Source organism: Pseudopipra pipra, chromosome 9 (genome assembly GCF_036250125.1).
Source record: "Pseudopipra pipra isolate bDixPip1 chromosome 9, bDixPip1.hap1, whole genome shotgun sequence".
NCBI lineage: Eukaryota > Metazoa > Chordata > Aves > Passeriformes > Pipridae > Pseudopipra > Pseudopipra pipra.
Genome location: NC_087557.1, coordinates 12,798,582 through 12,822,658, shown reverse-complemented (window position 1 = coordinate 12,822,658; position 24,077 = coordinate 12,798,582). Strand labels below are relative to the sequence as shown.

The window sequence follows — 24,077 nt, the reverse complement described above, 5'->3', positions numbered from 1 at the left end:
TATTTCCAGCAGTAGCAATTTCAAGTTCATTATGCAGAGCTTTCCCCTTGAGGCCATTTTCTTTGTGTTTTTCTTGTTCTTTGCTTCTTGCTTGCTTAAACTGATAGCCAATGCCCTGGTTGATTTTCACAGAAGTACATTTTCTTTAGTGAAAAATGACCAGTAGTTTTGCAGAAAGTGAAAAAAACAAATCCTAGATAAATCTGTCTGCTATTGGTTAAATACAAAATATCCCCTCTGCATTCAGCATGGGGATACAGGACTACATTGTATAGCAGCTTCTGAAGGTCTAGAGAAAAGATCTGAATAGAAAATTGCTCCTTCTAGAGACAGACATTGAAAAAAATACTCGGTCTTTTTTTATCCAGTAAATTTTGTTTTAAAAATATGTAGTCTTTCTGTCTTTTTTTTTTCAGAAAAATATCAAATATCAAAATGTAAATAGATTTCCTGGTATGTATTTGGTCATAGCCACTTACTAAAAAAAAAAAAAATTACATATCTAATAGTGAAATATTATCTGTAGGTTATATATGGTCTAGTGTATAGTCTGTGGTGACCAGTGACAGGACCCAAGGGAGCGGCCTGAAGTTGTGTCAGGGGAGGTTTAGGTTGGATATTAGAAAAAAGGTTCTTCCCCCAGAGGGTGGTTGGGTGCTAGAACAGGCTCTCCAGGGAAGTGGTCACAGCACCAAGCCTGACAGAGTTCAAGAAGCAATTGGGCAATGCTCTCAGGCACACAGGTGTGGTTCTTGGGGATGGTCCTGTGCAGGGCTAAGGGTTGGACTCAATGGTCCTTGTGGGTTCCTTCCAACTCAGCATATTCTGTGATTTCATACGCTACTAAGCAATAATGTTACTTCAGACAGGAAGTATTTTTAATACATTGTAGAGATAGTCAAGAGGCACATAATAACCAAGCATTTATAAGCAGGAAGCCAGAAGAGAACCCTATAAGCATATAATCACAGACATGGACAACTTCTTCATTCACTGAATTATCTTCATTCATTACTTAACCATATGAGAGAAGAAACTGTAATGTTTTAAGCAGAGTCTCTAAGAGCTTTGCCCCTCCTTTTCCTTTTTTTTCTTAACTGAGCAACTGATCACGTGTGCAAAAGGCATCTCCTCTGGAGCATGTCTGCAGTGCCCAACAGGCAAAGTCTCTGCAGAGCAGCACCAGGGCTGGAATCACACAATGCCAGAGCAAAGTCTGGTTACGTGAAAGGATCATTTTGAGAAAGAGTTACCAGGACCCCTCTCTTCTGAGTGTAACTAAGAGAAAGGCCAGAGCACAAGTCTTGGCACATGAGAGCAGACCCTGTTGCAGCACTTGATGCTCTGTGACAGAAGCAGAGGGATGAGCAGCAGCCCCACAGGGTGCACCAACCCTGCCAGGCTCCGCCTCGATGAGAAATTCACTCTAGTTCTAACTGCATTCAGCCCTCTTTATCCACTGTCCTTGGCATTACAGCTCCTGCTCAAGCCTCCTAAACCTTTAGTATCACTGTGAGATGAAGAACATCCAGCTGCTCTGCTCTGCAGTTCTCCCAGCAATTAGAAATGGCCAGGACACTGGGAAAACAAGCTCAGTAATGCCAGTGTGGCAGCCTGGGGGCCAAGTAAGTGTCTGGCAACTGGCTCTAGAACTATCTAAACTACTGGCACAGTTTCACGATACTGAGACAACTGTTCTTGGTGAACACATTGCAAGAGGTAGTAGATAACAGGCATTCATGAGAACTCTTGCACATGCACCAAGCTTTTCTAATTTTAAAATATAACATCCAAAAGCTGGAAAAAAAATGTTAATCTAGAGGAAATCTCTACATATAAAAAAACCCCTAGTAAACAGCAAGGGGAAGAGAGGAAAATTAATTCAAAACTGTTCTAAAAGAATCGATTCACATTTCAAACTGTAAAGTTACTTTAGGCTCCAATACTCCACATAAGATTCTTACAGCAGGAAATTCATACAGTTTTTAAGTTGTTCTCATTTTCTTTTTACAAAAGGCAAGGATGACATTATCCAGAGTTTCCAAGCTCCACACTTCACAAATACACCTCGTTAGGAAGAGTATCTGTAATATGACCAGAGATCAACTAATTTTAGTCTTCTGATCTCTGACTGATACTTTAAAAAGGTGGTTGTTAAATATAATTATTTCATTAGGGAGTTTGAAGAAGAATTTTACATTAAATTTCTCTTTTTTTCAAGCACTTAACTTCAACCTTTAAAATACTATGACACTTGTGAAGGAAAAACAAAATGTTCAAAGCCCCGTGATTTATCTTCCCTATTAGAAGATGAATTTCATAAATGTTCAGCTATGCACTCAACTGTATCAAGGAAGTCTTCTACTGGACTTCAAGTGACACATCTGAGAAAGACTGTGGTTGGTTCCTTATGACCTGGCCTTGGTAAACTCCTTTCTTTCTTGACTGCCCAAGAAAATGCCAGAGTACTTTGTTCTCTCTGTTGAGGGAGATTGGATTCTTAATCTGTCTGTGCATATTGAAAACATTATTCCTTGACAAACACTGTACCAATGCTTATACCACCCATTCCAATGATCATTTCCAACAGCAATGTTATGCTGTATTTTAAACCTTAGGTGATCTACGCAACTGCACTTTTCTATCCAGGACGAACATTCAATTGCAAAATTCAACATAAACGGTCTTTCATCCCTGTTTGAATAAAAACTGATCACATAAAAGGCATCTCTTAAAGATTCTAGTCACAAAGTAGTGGTTTTACAGTCAGCATATGACTGTAGCCAACTGTTCTCAGAGGCTCAGAGGAAGGAGAATGTCTGAATTTCCTCCTTTTCACACTGTCTTACTTCTATCTCACTTCTACTCAAGGCCAGCCACATTTTGTAGATACATTATTCCTGAGATCAGTTCAAGGAAAGCCACTTTCACTGAATTTCCATTGTCATCAAAAAAACTGAAACTGAAGGACCAAATACTACAACAGTACAAGCACCCTGTGTTTTAAAAAAGCTATGAGAAAAACAGGCTGTACATAAGATTAATACCTGTAAGATTCCACAAAAATTGTTTTCTGGATTTTTGTGGCAAAATTTGTGTATCTGCAAAACATACACACGTAATTGGTTTTTTACTTATGCTTGTTATTATCAATTACTATTTGATTCCTAATGATAAATTTAAGCAGACAGCTCAGTAAAATAACTACATTTTTTACTAAAAAATTATTTTCACAATAAAATAGTTGTCTTTGAAATCACATACCTAGCTCCACCCCTACTATAATGGCCTCTGAATAAGCATCTCTTCCTTTACAGTTATTTTAGGCTACAGTATAATTGCCAACACATCAAATGCATTAAGGTCATTAACTTCTTCCAGTTGAAATCAAAGGTAATAATCCCACAAATTTCAACAGGAGCTGGATTTGTTGTGAAAACCTACGGCACTCTAGATTAACAGCAATACTTAATCCAAAGTCAAGACATGGATCTTAGCTATGAATGCTATCCCAAGAAAACAATAAAACAAAACTAGGAAGACAAGCCAATTTTACAGGAGAGTAATACCAAATATTTGGGAAGAAGGTTGAACAGGTCAGATGAATCAGGAAAAAAAAAGTCCAAAAATGTAATGCCAACTCCTGAACGTATTACCTTAAAGTCATTCTTCTTATATAATACTTTATGTCTTCGCACTGTAAGCATTATTGCAAAGGATCTAGGTGTCATTAAAAATGGGTTTAAAACATTTTAAAAGCCAATGCACAGAAGCATTTGATCCAAAACTATTACTTACTCTGAGCTGTCTCTCATCAGGGTTACTTGTGTGCAATATGTCCATAAAGCATAAAACCAACAGTAAAACTACTCAGTAACAAACCCTGACAGTATAAATCCATTCTTCTAGTGCCTCTGAAAGCCAGGAAACAAGTGACCAAATAAAAGCTTTCAAAGAAAAGTACTGACTGCAACTTATACTGACACTTGAGTAACACAAAGAGAACTATCCCACAAAAATTAACTTCTGAAGTTTCACTGACTTCAGGCAGACCCACAAAGTTATTCCCATATCCCAGTCATTAGAGATGCTGGTCAGTGAGAAAGGATCCAAAGAAAAAAACAGATCAGAAGTCCCTCTTCTAGACTCACCTCAAACAACTAGTAAGCCCAGATATGAAACAATGTGTGACCATTCCCCTGCATCTCCTTCCTCAGACCTGAAAGCTGTAACTTCAGTGTGCAGTTATTTCTCCTTGAGAATATTATTATAATAAATTAAGATTCTGAAGTGATGTTTATTAGAAACAGAATCTTAATGAAGTCATCAAAGTGGAGGCAGAGGCCTGTTTATGAGGACCAGAGGCTTTAATAATTACTTACCACTGCTCTTAACAATGCGATGGGAGTGCATTGTTAGCCAGCTAGCTTTTTCACACAACACTGCATAGCAGTAGTATATCCCATTTGTCTTTATTTGATACACATATATGTAGAAAGACCTTTTCAGTAATGATACTGTATGTCCTACAGACCAAATATGGGGCATTTTCTTCATAGTTTTCTGCAAATATGATTTGCACCACTTTTGTCACTCTTTCAACTCTGCTACACAATGTCTATTTTAGTGCTCCTGCTACAAATCCAGATGGCTGCAGATGTGCAGCTGGCAACACTATGTTGTCTGACCCTGTTTAGGAGTTTACACAATGCAGTGCTTGAATTAAGAGGAAGTCCCAAGTGCCCTCATTAGCACAGCAGCCAATGAGCTGAAACAGGAGCAGCAAGAGTGGGAAATTTTAGCAAAAATTTCCTAGTACAGGAAATGCCTGCAAGACAGAGAGGAGATTGTATACTTTGCTGTGAAGACAGCAGAGCATAAAAACAGCCCTTTAAGGCATGCACTGGTATTCTGAAAACTAATTGCAAAGTCTACTGGCCAAAGTAAGCCCTGCTACTCTTCTTCATTATGTCACTGTATCTCCTTCCACTTATAAAGTAGTGCAAAATGCTTTACCTTAACAAGGACCACCTCCTTTGCATAGATCTGTAAAATATTAGTAAACATATTGCTGCTTTATCAAAAATCTTGGAAAAAAGTTCAAGTGGTGAGAGAAGTATTTTAAGGATGAATGTCTATCTGAAAATTTTTGATCTTGTGAAGCTTTAACACTGACTGTCTTCAAGGCAGACTTTATAAGAGCTGGCTTTTGGTCTTCTCTGTGAAGACAATAAAGGGGTACTAGATAAAATACATATTTGTTATGTAAACGTATGAGCATGTATTTTTAAATCAATGTTGGATGCAATCTCTCATTATTCGAGCAACTTAAATTACTAGAAAAGAAATTCAAAGTATGCTGCCTTGAGAGGTGCTTGCACAGATCTGGTGATATGATAATAATTTAAGCATTCTGATGTAATGAACTAATTCTTTCAGGCGTTACTTTTTTTGCCATCAGCATTCAAAGTTAAAGGTACACATAAACTAAACTATGGATACAAGTCAACCAGGTAAATATGACTATTTTTCTGGCAGCACGTGCACACACTTGCATATGTAAATAAGTTTATTTTTTTAAAGAAATAGTCTCCACTTTACGATTTCCTTCTAATTCTAACCACACAGCAATCACAGTCAATTCATAAGCAAAAGAAATACCAAGTAAAACTGCAATATTAACTATGAAAATAAATGTGGTTCCATAAAAAGATTCTAGTAGCACCACACACTCACATATATTATTCCACCTCAGGAAAGCCTTGTGATTTCAAGTAGCACGGAAGCGTGTGATTAAACTCCATCAATACCAAGATAATTAACTATCAATGAGTATGTATCTAGCTCCTGTACAATTCTTTTCATGCACAAATCTTCTAATGCTTTACAGAGAAGCCTAATTTCACAACTACCACTCGACAGCTAGGCAGTAAAGGCTAGATGTCCCTCCTGCTTGAGTGGTCAGATCCCCTTATCGAGGCAAAGCCTGATAGAGCTCACAACCCAGCTCTGTACATTCATTCTGCCAGCTGCAGACGTCCCCAAAACACTCACATGCCCCAAGGTCAGTCTGCCTACAAACCTCATCTGCCTTTGCTAAATGCTCTGGAAAGAGTTCCCATGACTGACTGAAGTGCTGACTTCAGTCAAGCGTGAGCACTTGGCAAAGGGGACCATCCCAACAGCCGGACTGTCCTCACACCATCACACTGAATGTGCTTGTGGACTACAGTATAATGCAGCATAAGCTCCCTTTTGCTCCCTCGGGCCTCTTGGATGCTCAGACTCATGTCTGTGCAGTTTGAATGCATGATGGCAGCAGCCTCAAGCCTGGTCTCATGGCAAAGCCCTGATACACCCTGAGAGGTCCAAGGACACTCCTCGCAGGAACAGGAGAGGCAGAAATTGAACAGTGAAAAGGCTCTGCACATCAAGCTCAATCTATGTTAAGTATGATCAAAGTACTATTAAGTATGTGCTGAAGCTCAGGCACATCCACACACTGGTCTGCATAGAGATGAATTTATGCACAGACTTGCACCTGGGGAGGTCAGACATCAGCAGGAGCTGTTTGACCACATGAGGTCCCCACTTGTCAGCAGAGCCCCATCACGGACAGGCTGTGCACCCACTGTGCAAAATACTAAAAAGTAACATATATTGGTCTAACTCTTAATTAAAGCAGGTCAAGCTCAAATATTTCACCTCATGCTCCCCACAGCCTGCAAGTTGCATGTCATTGGTTACTGCAGCTCAGCTGACCCATGACTAAGAAATCTTTAAGCAGAATTAATTCAGTCATGTCTGAGCCCTAAATTGCTACAGACAGGTCACAGAAATCCTTATTACTAACCAAAATAACTAGACTAGGAAGCTGAGTTCCACTTACTGATTCTAATATTTAATACTTGATTTATAATGAGGTAAACTATACATTGATCAAAGAAATCCTCATACTATTGTTCAGAATTTGACTGATAAAAAACCAAAATTTATGACTGATCCTTTTTAGAGACAGCATGACCCTACCAACCTAAAACAACAGGTGTTTCAAAATGCTACATAGAGAAGGAAAAAATAAAATGAGAATAGCAGAATACTGTTGGGCTGAAATGCTCTTCATAGCTGCTTTTCCCCTTAATTATTATTTAGAAAACTAAAAACTCTGAATGCCTTCATACATTCTCTTTAACCCTACATGGCTGAGAAGGAAGAAGTAATACCAGCAGAAAAGGAAAAATACTATTTGTAGAGAAAAAAGCCCTTAAAACATAGCTATACTGCATTTATATAATTGGCTGTACATCAAGAAGTATATAGGTTTAATTAAATTCTCATTTAATATACAAAGTATAATAACTTAGACAGAGGATAACTATGATACAATTATACAATACACACAGAATTACAGGTAACTGTATGTTGTCCAGAACGATAAGCAGAAGTGGAATCTACAACCTACTGAGTTTTCATCCAGTATAGCCAGAAGGGTTTTTATGGTGCCTCATACCCCAGGAAATGGCAGCCAGAATTAAGAATCAATTTTGAAGCTGAACAATTTGTTACATTAATAGTAGATTTTAAAAAGTCTTAATATATACAATAATTTTTCTATTGCTTATTTCTTAGTGCTTTACATTGAAAATTAATATATTCTGACCCACAGGTAAACAGAAGTTATCTTAGTAAAGCCAGGTTGCCCATCAGAGGTAGCAAGTGTTAGAACTTTTGCTTTCCTAGTCATTCTTTGAACACCTTGTCAGTACTATATGTGAATACAAAGGACTATGTTTTCAACAGATAATTCTTATTAAAATAGCATGTCACATGTACATGCTTTTTGAATGCCAGAGATATGGCATATCCACTTTAGCTGGACTTTTTATTTGCAATCTATGAGGTTACCACAACTCCTCTAAATAAAAACCATTCATGATGAAAGCTGGGCCGTCACGCACTTCTATGAGATGGTGCAAGAGCATATAAAGCTTTTTAAACATTACACTGCTTTTAAGGCTGAAAAAACAGATAAAGCTACTTACAATTCTACTTTGGCTGTCATTTATTATGTATCACATGGACACCCATCTCCTCAATCTTGCAGGATGTACAATGAGCAAGAACTGTTTAGCTGAAAAACTGATTATTACTTCAAGCCTGCTATTTTAGATTACAAACAACGCTTACAAATTCCTTCATCGGACAGGATTAGTTGGATTATAAATTTCTCACTTAAACGTAAGTACATCCTTTGTAGGACAAACAGGCATTCAGCTGTTGCAAACAGAACCCTGTCTGCCTTGTTCACATCTGCTTGCCACTTTACTTCCAGGGAGCCCATCAAAGGATGAAGCATATGGCCTCAATCTTGTTAGTGTTTGTAAATCGCATGCATACTAAGCACAGCAGAAATACACTCAATTGGAAGTACAAACATAACTTCTGCAGGCGCTGCTCACGCAACCCATCACACCACAAGAAGAAGATGGACAGATAAAGAAAATTCCTAAGAAAATCCACAATGGTTATGAGTTTTTAATTGTTTCTCCTGGTTACAGCTCTGTTGGATTAGTGGTTTTATGCTGAGATAAAACCAGCATCAGATTATCAAATCATGTATTTGTCTTACGATGTGTCCCAACAGGCCAATACCAACATCTGGTACACAAAGTTACTGCAGACCTTAATGGTGCAATTTATTTTTTTATTCTTAAGTAAAGTTGCAAAGCAATTATCCATTCACAAAGGAAGAGCATGACATAAATTATCCCTTTGTTTGAAACATCTCCTGCATTCCCCCACTCCAGAAAAGGGCAATTCCCCCTTTCAAAAAAGTGTTTTTCTCAAGTCCCTAGCATTTGCAAATTAAAAAAAAAAAAAAAGGTGCTAGTTTTATGTATCTTCCCCACAACCACCTGAGAACAGAAGAAGAAAACTATCAAGGAAAGTAGTTGCAGCTGTGCATACAGGTTGAAACAGAAGTATGATGACACAGACCAGATGGGCCCTTACAAGAATAACCTGATCACAGAGCAATCAAATTATTCTGGCAATTCCTTACTCATGTAAAGTTTTAACGGCTGACAAATGTACCAGCAAGAAAAAGGCACACAAAGCTAAAAAGCTTTAGCTAATCAAAGATAATAACTGCAGTACTATTGAAATAGGTTATATATCAAGAAGCTAAAGAGAGTGTCTCACACAAATAAAACCATTTCCATTTGACTTCAGAGGCTGCTTAGTCTACCCAATTCATATTTCTCTGGGTGTAAAACTGTAATCTTCTGTTGTATCAGCATTATCATATCAAAAGCACCAGGAGATGTTCAAATACTGCAGCTACCTAGCACAAAAAAATTCACTGTTTCCAGAAAAGAACGCTAGGATAGACTGTACACCTTGCTGGGCGATTCCTCCAACTTGCTCTAGAAGTTGTAAAGATGAAAACTTGACTACCTTGCTACATACGCTTAGGATTCTTGCTACATACACTTAGGATTTTTTGCCCTGTAACACAGAGCTGCTGGCAACCGCTCATCCTTGCATTATTTATCAAGCTTCCTTGATTTGTTTCTGGCAGAAATGACAAAATACTTTTAGTCTCCTTCAGGATGCACAGAGGCCACTTCTCCTTCAAGTAGCAGATCAGGAGAAAAGTCTATTCGATCCATGGAACCACAGAATGGCCTTGGTTGGAAGGGACCATTAAAGATCATCTAGTTCCTACCCCTTGCAACTAGGTTGCTCAAAGCCTGGTTGCTCATCCAACCTGGCCTTGAACAATTCCAGGGATGGGGCATTCACAGAGTCTCTGGGTAACCTCTTCCACTGTCTCACCACCCTCATAGAAAAGAATTTCTTCCTAATGCCTAATCTAAATCTACCTCCTTTCATTTAAAGCCATTCTTCCCCTATCCTATCACCACATGCCCTTGTAAAAAGTCCCTCTTCAGCTCTTCTCAGCTCTTTATGTACTGGAAGGGGCTATAAGGTCTCCCCAGGGTCTTCTCTTCTCCAGCCTGAACAAGCCCAGCTCTCTCAGCCTGTCTTCATAGCAGAGGCATTCCAGCCCTCTGATCTTCTTTTGTGACACTCCTCTGGAATCACTCCAGCAGGTCCATGTTATTCCTATGTTGGGGAGCCAAGAGCTGGATGCAGTACTCCAGATGGGAGTCTCACAAAAGTGGAATGCCCCTGTGCTTTGGTTTCTTTCCAAACTATCAAAGTGTCCATAGAAGCAAAAGCGACTTGGTATCAACCATGAAGTAGAAAAATAGTCAGCCTAAAACAGGTTGAAGAAACATTTGTGAAGATACTGGGTTTTTTGTGACTAAGGTGAGGAATACAGAAACATCTCAGGTATGAGGTAAATGAACAGATTCCTGGCACAGCAAATTTACAGAGACCATTTTTAGAAATATTTTTTTTTCGGAACTTTAATTCTAGATTGTGCTTTTCCTTGAGTTATAACAAACAGGTAACAGTATTTTGATGTCCCTGAAGTGGATCACAATCTAGAATCCATTTTCATGTACAGCACTAAGTTATATACTAGTAGAATAGTTTCAGTGAACTACAGGTTAACTAAAAGCTTCTCCGTCAAGAGCATTTTGAGAACTCAGCCTGATAAAATCTGATTAGTCCCTCATGCCACAGCACACAGAATCACAGATCTGAGAAGGAAAATAGAGACCAGTAGGTTCAGAAAGAAAGACTGAGAAGGGAGCATGCCCAATCACATCAGCTAGATCTATGTGCTGGAATCAAGTGGTGCATCTCCTTCAGGGCTCTGTATATTCAACTGCTCTTGAGCTATGTGGACGTGAAAGTATTAAAAGATCAGCAAAGACATTGAAGAAGAAAGGAGACTTATGAAGTCTGTGCTGATCCTTCAAAAAGCAGCTTCTCTTTTTCAATTTTCAACAGAATGATCTTGTTTTTCTTAAGCATCAGGGTACAATAAATTTGATACAAAACCAGTGAAATTGCATCTCACTTTACAGTCTTTTTTTGCCAGGATTCAAAATTCCTTCCTCAAAAGAATGGAAAAAGTTACTAATTAAAGCTAAGCTGAAGGCAGAATGCCTGATTTTTGGCACATCCCAAACAAGGAAAGGATGTAAATCTAAAGATTCCTCCAGTCTACTAAAAAAAAAGAGAATACAATAGTTAACATCTAAATGGCAGATATTTTTTCAGTGATAACATTAAAAGGATTATCCCAAAACAAATTACTCTTAATTGGTTTACAGAGAAAAATATGAATATGGTAGGAATTCACTGAGGCAAACAGAAGTGCATATTTTATGAATAAGTACTCCGGTCATCCATTTGTTACTTCAAAATAAAAAACAAACAACATTTGCATAACAAAACTGTTTACATATCTTAATGAAAATGTGTCATTATCTCCTCATGCCTTTTTTTTGACAGTCAGTATACGTCTTAGGTCTAATATATTGAGTTTTATACCATCTATTGCTTCAACAGCTTTGATATTTTAAGTAATCCACATTAGCATGCAGAATCAACAAGAATCCTTGAGTGCAGTTATTAGTATTTTAAAGAGGTCAAAATTATGCAGATCTACCAGAAAGAAATAATGCAGAACTGATCACTCTATTGATTCTGAAAACATGAGACACTAGCCTCACCATTCTACAAATCAATTCTACTGGAAGCTAAAGGATTAGACTGACGTGTATTTCCCAAGCTACATCTGTCAGAAGTTTAAAAAAGCAACCAGCCCACTGAGCAAGAACTGGCACTTTGGGAAATGGCTTAAATAGCATTGAGCTCTCAGCTAGCAGTTTTATGCTTATTACATATTTGAATAGACTCAAGAGTCTATTTCTTGTCACCTCCACATTTGACTTAAAGATAAAAATTAGGGGGAAAAAAAAGGAAAAAAGAAAAAAACAAACCCTGTATTGTGAATTTCTCAGTATACCAGAGATTTCAGGATATTACTGCTATGGACAGTAAAAGCACAGGAGTACAGAGCCAGCAGTACTGTTTCAACCCTAAGTAACAAAGACAAACAGGAGGAAGGGAGGAGGGGAGCCCACAGGGGCACTGCCTCTGCCCAAGTCTCATCCTTCCCTCCTAGAATCTCAGACTTACGGCTTTTCCATTCTTCTGATTGCAATTTCCACCTCAGCCACATTTTACTGATAGTGTGCCTAATGTTCCTTATGCAAACACATCTACTCAAGGCACTACTTTGCTTGTGCGTAAAACTATGACTTAGGAGACCTTCAACAAATAAAAGTCTTACATCAGACTGGGCCATATACTTTATGTTAAACTGCAGTTGTTTTCAGACTTTTTTTAAAAAACAAACCCAATCTTTTGGGCCCTCAAAATTCTCCAGTGGAAGAACTCAAAAACTACAGATTTGACAGATAAGAAACGGTGCATACACCCTTTAGAGATAACCCACACAAAACCAACATTCTACTGTATCCTGCTTTATTTCATGAAACCTACACAAAAGCTAGTCCAACTGCCCGACCAATTCAGGGCTGACCAAACGCTTGGTATATACATTGTAATTACTTGACCAAAGGCTGTAGATATACACACCCAGTAAGCACCAAGTGCAGAGTACGAAACCTCCTTCCTTCAGGCAGTTTCCCCTTCCTATGCTAGAGCACTTGCAAGCCAAGCACTGCAGTAGAGCTAGCAGTCTGCTTCTGCCTTGGGACTACATTTTCCCAGATCAGACTCCTGAGCACCTGTGCCTTGACAGCCAGCTGCATCCATCCTTGGATAGCATGGGGGCAGATGGGAACGGGGAAGCAGATGGACTCAGGCATGGCAGCAATGCTGTACTAAGGCTGCACAAATGCACTAGCAGGAAGTAGCACTTTGAAGACTAACCTGAAAGGTCCCATGATTAGTGCAGGGCTCACAATACATCCTTGTCAAAGGACACAGCTTGATATTCACAGCTCAGCATATGCATGTTGCTGCCCTGTGACCAGACACTCAGCTCAACCTCATGGCTTGACACTGAGATCTGCTACAGCATCTCTGATGTAACACTGGAGTTTTGGATGAGCAGCCATGTGACAGCCTCACAGCCCCAGGAGACCCACTGCTGATGAGCTGCTTATCAAGACAGATCCAGCTACTGGTGCTTTACTTTTCCACTTTTCTAATAGCAGGCATGTGGAAAGAGGAAAGTCATTGGGAAAACTCATCTGACTTTTGAGCAACTTCATTAAAACTCCATGCAATGAAGCCATTAACTGAGTCACTTTAAGAGAATCAGGCTTACCTTGAAGCACTCTATGGCTCCAATTCACAAGTCCCATGCCTCAAAAAAACTCGGCTGCTGCAAACACCAAGGTAAAGACTTTGTTGCTCTATCTCAAAACTCCAGAAACAGCAAAAATGATTTTTTTAAAAACTCATAAATCATGGTATTTAGTATGCTATATTTGAGGACAATAATGATTTTGAAAAAAAATAGTACAATTACATTTGTAGAAACCCATTTTCTTCACTGGTCTACATTTTTATCTTTACAGACAGAAATTTAGCTTTGTTAAATGATTCATTTTTATATTTCATTTACAAAAAAAAACTACAGAACACGTATGTACAAACTGTCATAGACGAGAAAAAAATTAAATAGAAGGCAATCTAATTAATCTCTGAAATCTTGGGAAGAAACTTCAACCACAGCTGAAAACATACAAGTTTCTTTGGTGAAGAAATACTACCTTCACCACTTCTTTCAATGAAAAAAACAAGCAAAGACAATGTGCATATTCTGCACAACTGAAAAAGTGTCATCCCATGTAAACACTAAAATCCAGGAGGGTTGCCCAAGGCAAATCAGAACAGAATTCTGTCCAAAGACTGAAAAATGTTGCCTTCATTTAATAAAATTAATTATTAGACTTAATGCTGTTGAAGTCATGAAATTCCCAGGAGTTGAATTCTCCATGTAATATAATTAAATAAAAATATTTTTTTAAAAAGTGCAACACGGGCACCTAGAATGTGGTTTTCCATGCCCTGACATCCCAAAGCATGTCATTTGCCCAAAAGACTGGTGACTGGGAAAGGAAGCAAAGTTAAGTATCATTAAATACTATTATTAGCTTTTTAGCAAGGCTAATTATAAGACTGCCAACCCAAAATGTCATGGCGATTTCTCATCTAATCATCTAGCACCTAGGAAATGAATGGAAACCATCAATCCATTTTTCTGACACATATTAGGAAAAACTGATGCTCAACATAAATCTGACATAATTTTTATAACTTCCTGAGCCAAACAAAGGAAATAGAATTAAAAGCAAAACAAACATCACAGGCCAACAAAAGGAAAACATCACCAACAACCAGTAAAAAATCTCTTCCCTTTCAAATCTTAACAGCATTTGGGGGTTCAAAAGAGCAAACAAACAGGAAAATAAAATGGTAAAGTACTTGACAGTAAAAACAAAAGAACAACAAAACCAAAAGACTACATGACCTGTTTTGCCAAATGATGAGGTTCAATCCCTAGCAAAAAAACCCCAACCAAACAAAAAAACTGAACAAAGTCTCAAATACTAAGGCTGATCCTCTAAAGGTTTTATGTTGGATACCATCTGAGACCTCATGGTGCTACAATGCAGAAATTGTGTCTGGGATTACCATAGCATCACCATGATGAAGCTTTTTATCTTCATAGGTTTTTCATATTTTCCTGAAAATATAATCTGTGAAACAAATAATTACTAAAAAAGCCTCTTCTTATTGTATTTTTTTATTATTCTAATGCTTATAGTTGATCAAAATAAACTCTTTACAAGGACTTTATGTGTAACTATGCACCTGGTGAGTCTATATATGATCCACCTCCAATGGTTAAATATTCCCCTCTCACTCTTTGCTCCACAGTATGGTCAGGGATGACTAAATAATGCTAATGCCCTCCTTATCTGACAACACAACGATACCCACAACAGCTTGAACTGAAGACATATGACTGATTTTCCCTTTTAGCTGTTTAAAAAAAAAAAGGAAATGGAAAGAAAAATCAATGAAATAAATCTCTTTTTAGACACACCTGTTTAGAACTGATTGATAGAAGATCACGTTCAATTAGAGACACACAGGTTTCGCACGCACACACATCAGTAACTGTGACATATGGAGACAACTAAATCAAGTATAACTGCTCCCTGTTCCTTGCATATATCAGTTACTTTCAAAAACCAAAACTGACAGAGGGTTTTTCTCATTAGTACCGGATGACACATCAGTAAGCGGTTGCTGACAAGCGAGTTTCCCCCAGGTTGCCCACACACCTGCAACCGACAGGCGTTTCGAAAAATAATAGATTATTTTTACCAAAAGGAGTCGCACGGGGCTGGTAATAGAAGCACTGGCAGTTACATAAACCGGAGCTAAAAATAAACTTCAGGGGCGCGGGTGGGCAGCGGTGGGGCAGGGGCTGGGGCCGGGGGCGCTGCCCGCCGGGGCCCGCGGGACCGCAGCCCCGGGAGCGCGGAGGGTCCCCGCCCGCCGGGCACACCCCGCCGGCGGCGCCGCTCCGGCCGGACCCGCGGCCCGCCCCGGCCCGGTCCGGTCCAGCCCAACAAGTCGCCAGAGTGGGGGCGCGGGCGGCCCCTGCTTACCACCAGCACGGGCACTCCTGCGGTCAGCGAGTAGAGCAGCACCGGCGGCACGGCGCTGCGGTCCTCCGGGCCCGGGTAGGGCTTTCGGTACGCGCCCTCGTAGCAGAAGAAGCCTTGCACGTTGACGGTGAAGGTGTCCGTGTATTCGAAGTAATAAGCCAGCATCACGGTCCCTGCCATGATCACCATCTGGAAGTAAAGCATGCTGGTGAGCGGAGGGGGCACTCGCATGTACGTGGGCTCCGGCGGCCGCGGCAGCCCCGCTCCCCGGCGGCGCGCTCCGCCCGCTCCCCGCCGGCATCCACCGCGGGCGGGGGCGGCTCAGCGGCGGCCGGGAGCGCGGTCGGCCCGGCGGGGAGCGCGGCCAGGGCAGGGCAGGCGGGGCCCGGCCGCCGCTCCGGCACCGGCTCCAGCGCGGCCGCGGCTCGTGCGGGGGGCGGGCGGAGCGCGGCGGCGACGGGGGGCGGCTCCGCCCCGCCCCGCCCGCGGAGCGGCAGCCGCGCCGGACCCGGACCCGGACCCGGCGGGGAGGAGCGGGGCGGGGGGGATCAATCCGGGAGTTCCCCGGCCCCGGGACGGCTCGGCCGTGATTAGCGAGGGAACCCCTCCTACGGGGCGGGGGCACCTGGGTCCCTCTCTACACCCACTCAGACCTGTACGACGGGCGTGCACGGGCAGAGCAGCTCCCGCAGGTGTTTGCCGGCCCGGCCCGCACCCGGCACGGAGGCGCCGGGAAGCGGCCCCGACACGGCCAACAGCCGCAGCTCGGACGGGGCCGGGCAGGCAAAGGGATCGCCACTGTTCGCCGGAGTGGTAAAGGTCTCAACATGGAATCACAGAATCAGTTAGGTTGGAAAAGACCTCTGAGATCATCGAGTGCAACCTATGACCGAACACCACCATGTCAACTAGACCATGGCACTAAGTGCCGTGTCCAGCCTTTTTTTAAACACCCGCACGTACTGTGTGTGATTCTGTGACTCTGTGATTTTGCAAGAAAATAAGTCTTAATTTTTTGCTCTGTGGTTTGCCAGACATTTTTATGTAAGCAGTTTTGGACATACTTTGTAATTATATATTAGCAACAGAGTCCATCATATACTTCAAAAATAGATGCCTTTAAAAAAAGCAACCCAACAACTTTATTATATGTGCTTATATTAAAAAACCTGTTAATGCATAAGACTAATCCTGAGCATAACTACTTGTTTGGATCATGAGGTATATGAAATACAACATTTGATTTTTGTGATCAACTTGTGCTTCTGGCTCATTACTGACAACAGAAGTTTCCCACAGTCCCACAACTACCCACCCTCACTTCCCAAGCCTTCCAAAACCAGGAATGGAAATACATACCCTTTTGTACATGGATACCCATGAAAGCAGTTAATACTCAAAGATTTCATTTAAAGGCTATAAAGAAATTCGTAGCTGGCCATGAAGCTATCCTTGCCCAATTAACATCCTAGAGTAAGAGAAGAGTCTGCTCTGGTGCTGGGAGAAATCATACAGATACAAACATAAAAGAGTTCTACTTGAAAATACATACATAGCACACACCCATGCAATTTAGAATAGATGACTGTGCCCAAGGCCCGATACATCCATATGTGGGCTCCAGTTCGGATTCCCAAAGCCAACAGCTAAAAAGATAAAAAAGTTACTTAAACGTACACACCGCAACCCAAATATTATAAGGATGTGAAACAGTCTTTAAATGGACACCTTAGCCATAAAAAGTCCATTTATCTTAGATAGCAAAGGCCGTTAAAAAAAACAAATGAGATTTGATTGCTCCGTTTTATAATGTGTAATCATTCTCCTAGTATTGTACTTTGGCTTTAACTGTTCATTTTCCTCCCCCTTCTAGAAAATGTTGTCCATATTCAGTGATGTTAGTCTCCATGCATTTATTTTTAATCAGCCCTTGAAGAACACACACTTTTCATGCCTGGATTCCACATCCAGTCTATTTTTATGTGTTCTTAACACACTTTCCAGAAGAATCTAAATCATGTCATTCGCATTGCTCTCACCAGACTTAGCTGGATAGCTCCCTACCTTTACAGATTTTTCAGTGAGACATGAGACATCTTGTGGTGAATTCTGCCTAGCACAAAGTTTATATTCCCCATTACTTTAGAGCAGTCCAATACCCATTACCATACACATAAAAATCTTAACCCTGGAAATTGCATACAGGCACCTTCATTGTTAGGATATAAGGTCTGATCCAAAGACCAAAGTCGACAGCAGGACTGCAATAAGCACGAGACTCAGCTCTTCAGTTCTGTTTGAGTGGATGCCCCAGAGAAATGCTGGTGGCATATTTCTTTCAAAAATTGCCATTGGGGAAAATCAACCTTTTTCCAGAAACCAGCTAATAAAATAGTCCTATATTTGGCTATTACAAACCAACTTCTGCTTATAGATATAACAATGGAGATACTGCATGTAGGAATTAGAGGACATAAGTAGTCTTGTTTTTACAAAACAGTTTTGAAGCTACTATCAAAATCTCTAAAGGATTTTGGAAAGAATCTCTATAACTAACTCCTTATTAAATAGCAAGGGGCTTGACAACTACAAAACTTTAAAGCAGAAGGTATCTAAAAACTTCAATGATTTTTTTTCTTTGAAAGCTCTCTAAATTTTTGACTGTTTCTGGAAAATAATGATGAACTGTGTATTTACTTTTATACAGGTAAGATATGCTCTTGCACTGTCAACCTTTCTCAGCCCCTTCTTCCTCTTCTCCTATTTAAAAGATCTTTTTTTCCTTAGAATAAATCTAAAAGGCTTGGTTTATTGCAGCTAATAAAGTTAAAATCTGGATTAGCTTCTAACTTGCACTAGTTGAAAAACACACACGCACTTGATGCTTCCTACTGTTCTCTTCACAGAGGCCGATTGTTGTAATATATAGCCTACTATTTGGTATGATAATGAAGGGTAGGAATTCATAGGTGAGACAGGTCCAAGCTCCACAAGATGCTTGGAATATTACAAAAACAGACACTAATACCAAACATTGCTCTATTTTAATACTCATAACCACATTCCCGTTTTTGCAGATGGACTTCACAAGCATGGCCTGCACACCAGTGATTTGCCTGCATGAATATGTATTTAGCTGATCAAGTAAAACCAAAGATAGCCTTTTATTATAAAAGAGCATGATGTTTATTGACTGCACAGTTGAATATGCAAACATGTATTAAATCAAACAAATAGAAGCATAAGAACACAATCCCCAGTGACTAATGCAACCCACTAAATATATTCTGCAACCACAGTGATATGCAAAGACAGCAGAATGGCAGAGAAAAGCCCAGAACCAACAATTTTTGTTTCAGAAGGCTATTGGTAAAATTATCAGCTGAAACTCATATAACAGACAGACTTGTTTTGAAATTAACTTCCTTGGGAATAGTGCCACTGAGCTCAGAGCAGGAGTTCCCCTGATAGTCATCATAGATTTATCTTGGTCTCATCATTTTCTACCTAATTTTAAGTGAAATTCCAGCTCAGGAGACACAATGTACAGCAGACACAATAAGATACACTGTTTTGCAATACTTTGAAATCATGACCTGCATTACAGGAAGATATTTCCAATTCCAAACCAAATTCACTAACCTTTCATGTGCTTATATCACCACCTCTTATAGTATTTTCTAATTATAAAACACTGCTATGTCAAATGGCAGTAAAGAAACAGAGCCAACACAACTAAACTATCTCAATTAGAAGAAAATAAGAATTGGTATCAAATCATCCCACTGTTTTTATCTTTCTGTTTACCTCTTTCATGCTTTATCTGAGTGTTAGCAGCTGGAAGCCCCCTGACTGTTTCCCTGTTACATCTCCGCACTACTACACTAACCCAGCCATTTCTGAGAGGAATATTGGATCTGTGTTGATGGCACATTAGTAGGGAAGAGACAGAATCAACTAGATATTGTTAAGAGATAACTAAAAGGATATTCTAATTGATTAATTAAATTGTTCAACAATGCACAGTAATATAAGTCCCAAAGCCCAGGACATTTACTGCTAAAATTTATGTTTGTAGGACCATCATAACACAAGACAAAAATAATTTCCTAGCAGTTGGAACAGAATCAGCACAGAATCAGAAATGGGGGCCTGCCCTGAACACTTGCAGTAGGATTCAAACAAGTTATGCACCAAATATAAGCTTTTCGTATGGTCTTAGTAGTAGTTCACAGAGAGAGACAACTCCATTAGGTGACTAAGCTCTACTACATTAGGGCAGGATGAATCATCTTCTAAAATGTCATTCATTACATCTTAAGAAATACCAGCCTCTGATTATACCACTTGCAGTGATACAATGATACAATGACACAAGCTTTGATGACTAGCTTAGACTAGCACCCTTCTTTTAAAGGGCTCTAGTGAGATGTGATCAATTTTAAGTTTCACTTGAACACAAATAAACTAGCTCTAAAATAGGAATTATACTTTCCAAGAGTCAGAGGGGAAAAAATGTCAAATTGGTAGCAGCATAAGCATTAATATTGTATTTGTATTGCAGTATTACATAGACCTGGACCCCCTTTCCATAGAAGACAACATTTTGCCCCAGTAAGCTTGGGCACCTCTACGATGCAGTGCAAGTATATGAGAGAGTGAGCAGATGGAGATGAAATAAATGAGGAGGAGGAGGACAAGGCAACAATGAAATGATTGAGTTTGATATAATGAGTAGCAGTCACAGCACATTAGTTGACTAGTCAGTGTTTACATCAATAATAGACTTAATCTTCTTAAAACTGCTTGCTGTATTCAAATTAAGAAGTATTATTGTATACATGTTCTTCATAGGTTATAACAAAAACTTGGGACGCCAGAGGGACACCATGTGCCTAAGGCCTGTAGTTCCTGAGAATTAAAGCCCACATTAGCATATCTACCACTATACTGTCATAATAAAAAAAATACAGACACAGTTTTGTCAATGGGAAATGACAGGAAACACTGGTACTTGAAAGCTCAAATAATGATTATTTAATCTTACCTAAGAAAAACTTAGGAAAAAGCCTACCACTTAGAAAATTACTACCACACCTATGAAGTTATTTTCATTGATAGACACATTTTTGGTAATTGCAATGCTATACAGACTGTAAACGTGGCAATCTTTGGCATAACTGGCTCAAAAGAAATCATATGACTAACCTCAGAATGTTGGAATAAATTACTTCTCTCATTCACAGAGAATTCTTACAATTTCTTTTGATGAAAGAAACCCCCTTTCCAAGGTAATCAACGATACCTTGAAAGATTGATGCAGCAGATTACTAAACAGTAGCTGACATAAGCAGAGCACTTGTCTATTCATGGTGCAGTAGTCAAGTGGGAAAAAAATAATCACTCAAACCTACCTTGTGTAGGACACTGTATGTACCCATACAGCCAATTTTGTACATAATCCAAAATTAGTTCAGACATTTTACAATGCATGAAGGTTTTACAGACCAATTCTAAAACTCTCTTTACATGTTACTGAATTATTTTCAGTCATTTGAATATGGCAGTTTTCTGCATTGTAATTGGCATTCTCTTTTGTACCTTTTTATTACAAATAGTGAGACTAATTAAAATAATTTATTGGCTAAAGATTCTGTATAGTCATTAAGGGGATACGCCTAAAGTAAATGATTGCCCACTCCTCAAGGTTCTATGTTATCAATATAAAACTTTCATCAATCTGAAACCTCAGAAAAATGAAGGAAGGAAATGATGAGCCCATCAAGCCACCTTTCCTTATGCTGTCACCCCCAACCCCCAGTTTAGCTGCCTTTAGGAACTGGACCCTAGCAGTCCCCAGTGCTTTTACAGACACTTTAGACACATTGCTCAAGGCTCTGTGAACAACAGCTGAAGTTACCAGAGGGATGGAGATAAACAGCTGTTTTAGTGGCCAGGGTTGCTGGTCTCTGCCTGGATGAAGCTACTCTCTCATTTTTAAATTCCACACTTAACAGAAGCTTGACTACTTTTTATCTCTGTGTACTTAGCATCATTATCTTTTGCTAATTCCATGACTAGGGAATAAAATATCCTGAGATATTGAGGAGGGGAAATGTAAAACTGTCCAGAAGTGTGTAAAGAAATGAGACTTTGGCATGGGACTCTGCACGGAACTGTGAGGTCTCCCTTTCATTCTGATGATTCCTCAATTCAGGGGCAGCTGAGTAGTAAAATGTGCAGAGTTATCTCTTACCTTAACCAAGCTTGACCCTTAGCAATTGTATCACAAACAGGTAAGGTAAACAGGACTCCACTTTCAATCACAAATCTGTACATAAGATTAAATTTACCCACTTTCTAACTTTCTATCAAAAGGGAAAGACAAATAGGCTAACAAAATAAATTATGCACCAAAATCACTGCATACTTCCAGCTCTGGTTGTAGTTAATGTATGCAGCTCATCCTGGCAGGAGTCCAACGCTTCCTCTGTAGCAGTTTCTGCTGGGTCAGCTCACACACAGTAGTGCAGTAGAACTACTTATGTTCTTACAAATTATACCAGACATTTCTCATTAGCATTACACCTGAAACCCCATTCCCAAATTGGATATTATCCATTGCTTCATAAGCTTACAATGAAAAGCATAGAAAGAGCAAGTTTAGGATACCTTTAGCAGTGGTTCAATGGAGAAAAGAAAAGAAAAACAAGCCCACAGAATTTAGCAAACAGAATTACAAACAGTATCCATTGCTACCAGGTAATCGTTCAAGAAAGGTACAGGTAGAGCTCATTATTTTCTTAGATCACTTTGAAAATTTTAAATATTAAAAATGGACTTTAAAAAGTCCATTTCATAATACTCATCATCCAGACCCAGCTCTTCAGTACCCTGGTGTAGCCCTCAGCATTCACGATCCACAGAGCTACAAGGAATACTTGTATCACACATTTCTCTTTGTCACCAAGACATTCGTGCTTTCACACACATCTCTTCTCTGAAAAATTCTATTTTTCATGAGGTTGCAGCAAAGACAGAAAACTCAAGAAAGAAGAAAATTTAAGTGACAAAAGGTAGTCAGCTACAAAGACACAAAGCATTTGTACAGCCTCAGGATACTGCCATGAATGACACCAGACCAGTGAGGACACACCTCACAGGAATTTCCTACACTGGTTTGTTTCATAAAGTTGCACTTTCCATGCCCACCGCAGGACAGATGCCTCTGCACTTTGAGAAGCCCCCACCTTCTGCAGAACACTGCCTTTATGCTATCCATTTTGGCTACAAGGCTAAGCTCAGAGTAGGACTAAAAAGACAACCTTTGTTTTAAGGCATTAGGCCTGCTCACGCTGAAGTATGTATGTTTCTCCAAATGACTGTATTCCTACAAAACAATTGTTGCAGGAAGCATCCATTTCCATCAATCATTATTCAGCTGGTTTCCTCCTATCAAGGTATCTCTATCCTTGGAGATATATTCAAAACTTCACTTACAAGGCTCTGAGGAATCTGACCTAAAAGTGAAGTCAGCCCTGTTCTGAACCTAAAATTTTCTCTGATTCTGTGAATTGCATTTGATTTACTCCAGCCCAGAGATTTGCTGTCTTTAGTCTTAATGGTTATAATCCATTCGAATGGTGATTCACTGCAATTATTGTAATTCACTTGATTATGGTAATTCATATCTAAAAATAAAATCATCTTTCCTCTAAATGGGTGCATTGATACAAAGTGAAATTTCCCATTCAGTTACCTACACTGGTAGCAACAAAGATATCTCTTAATTTTCCCCTTTCTAAAGGGACAATACTATATATATATATATATATATATATTTATATTTATATTTATGCTTTAATAAGGCACTACATAAAACCTGTTACAGGATTGTCTCTTAAAAAATAATCTGAGAGACTACACCTTTGAGTTGGTCATCATTTCTTATCACAATTACCTTTCAGGCAAAAACTATACTGTCAAGGATTAGCAGGAGACTCATGAAGGCAGAAAGGAAGGAAGTAACTTAAACATCGAAAACTCACTTCTGGGAGACATAGCAACAGCCTTTGCTGCTTTGAGAAGTGAAGCCTGAACTGAAAGTAGCAGCTGGAAAACTGAAGAGCTAGGCCAATAATAAAATAATAAATAAACCAGATTTTGAAGATTCTTTGTGGTAACTTGGCACCACGAATTATTAATAACCAAGGCTTTTAAGCTCTGCTAAATTAACTTACTTGAGATTGCTTCTCATTTAAAAATATTCTGTGTTTAACAAATTGCTAGACTAAAGAATAAGAAATTTATTTGGTTATAATATGACTGTCACTAAGATAATAGGGGACACTGTCAAATTATTATGTAATAAAATATATGCTTGTTTGGTTAATACACAACTCTTTACTTTGATCACTGCTTCTGAAAATTCTTACT

General features: G+C 39.4%; 1 protein-coding gene across 3 annotated transcripts in view; it reads right to left on the bottom strand.

Moving 5' to 3' along the window:
• Positions 1 to 24,077, bottom strand: part of PLPPR5 (phospholipid phosphatase related 5) — a 107,492-nt gene that overhangs the window by 28,601 nt on the left and 54,814 nt on the right. Inside the window, exon 3 of one of the 3 annotated variants that reach the window (XM_064664684.1) lies at positions 15,642 to 15,830. In XM_064664684.1, the coding sequence (XP_064520754.1) occupies positions 15,642 to 15,830 (189 nt within the window). Of the gene's footprint in view, positions 1 to 15,641; positions 16,004 to 24,077 lie in introns of those variants that run through there. The other 2 variants (XM_064664682.1, XM_064664685.1) reach the window with 2 other exon arrangements.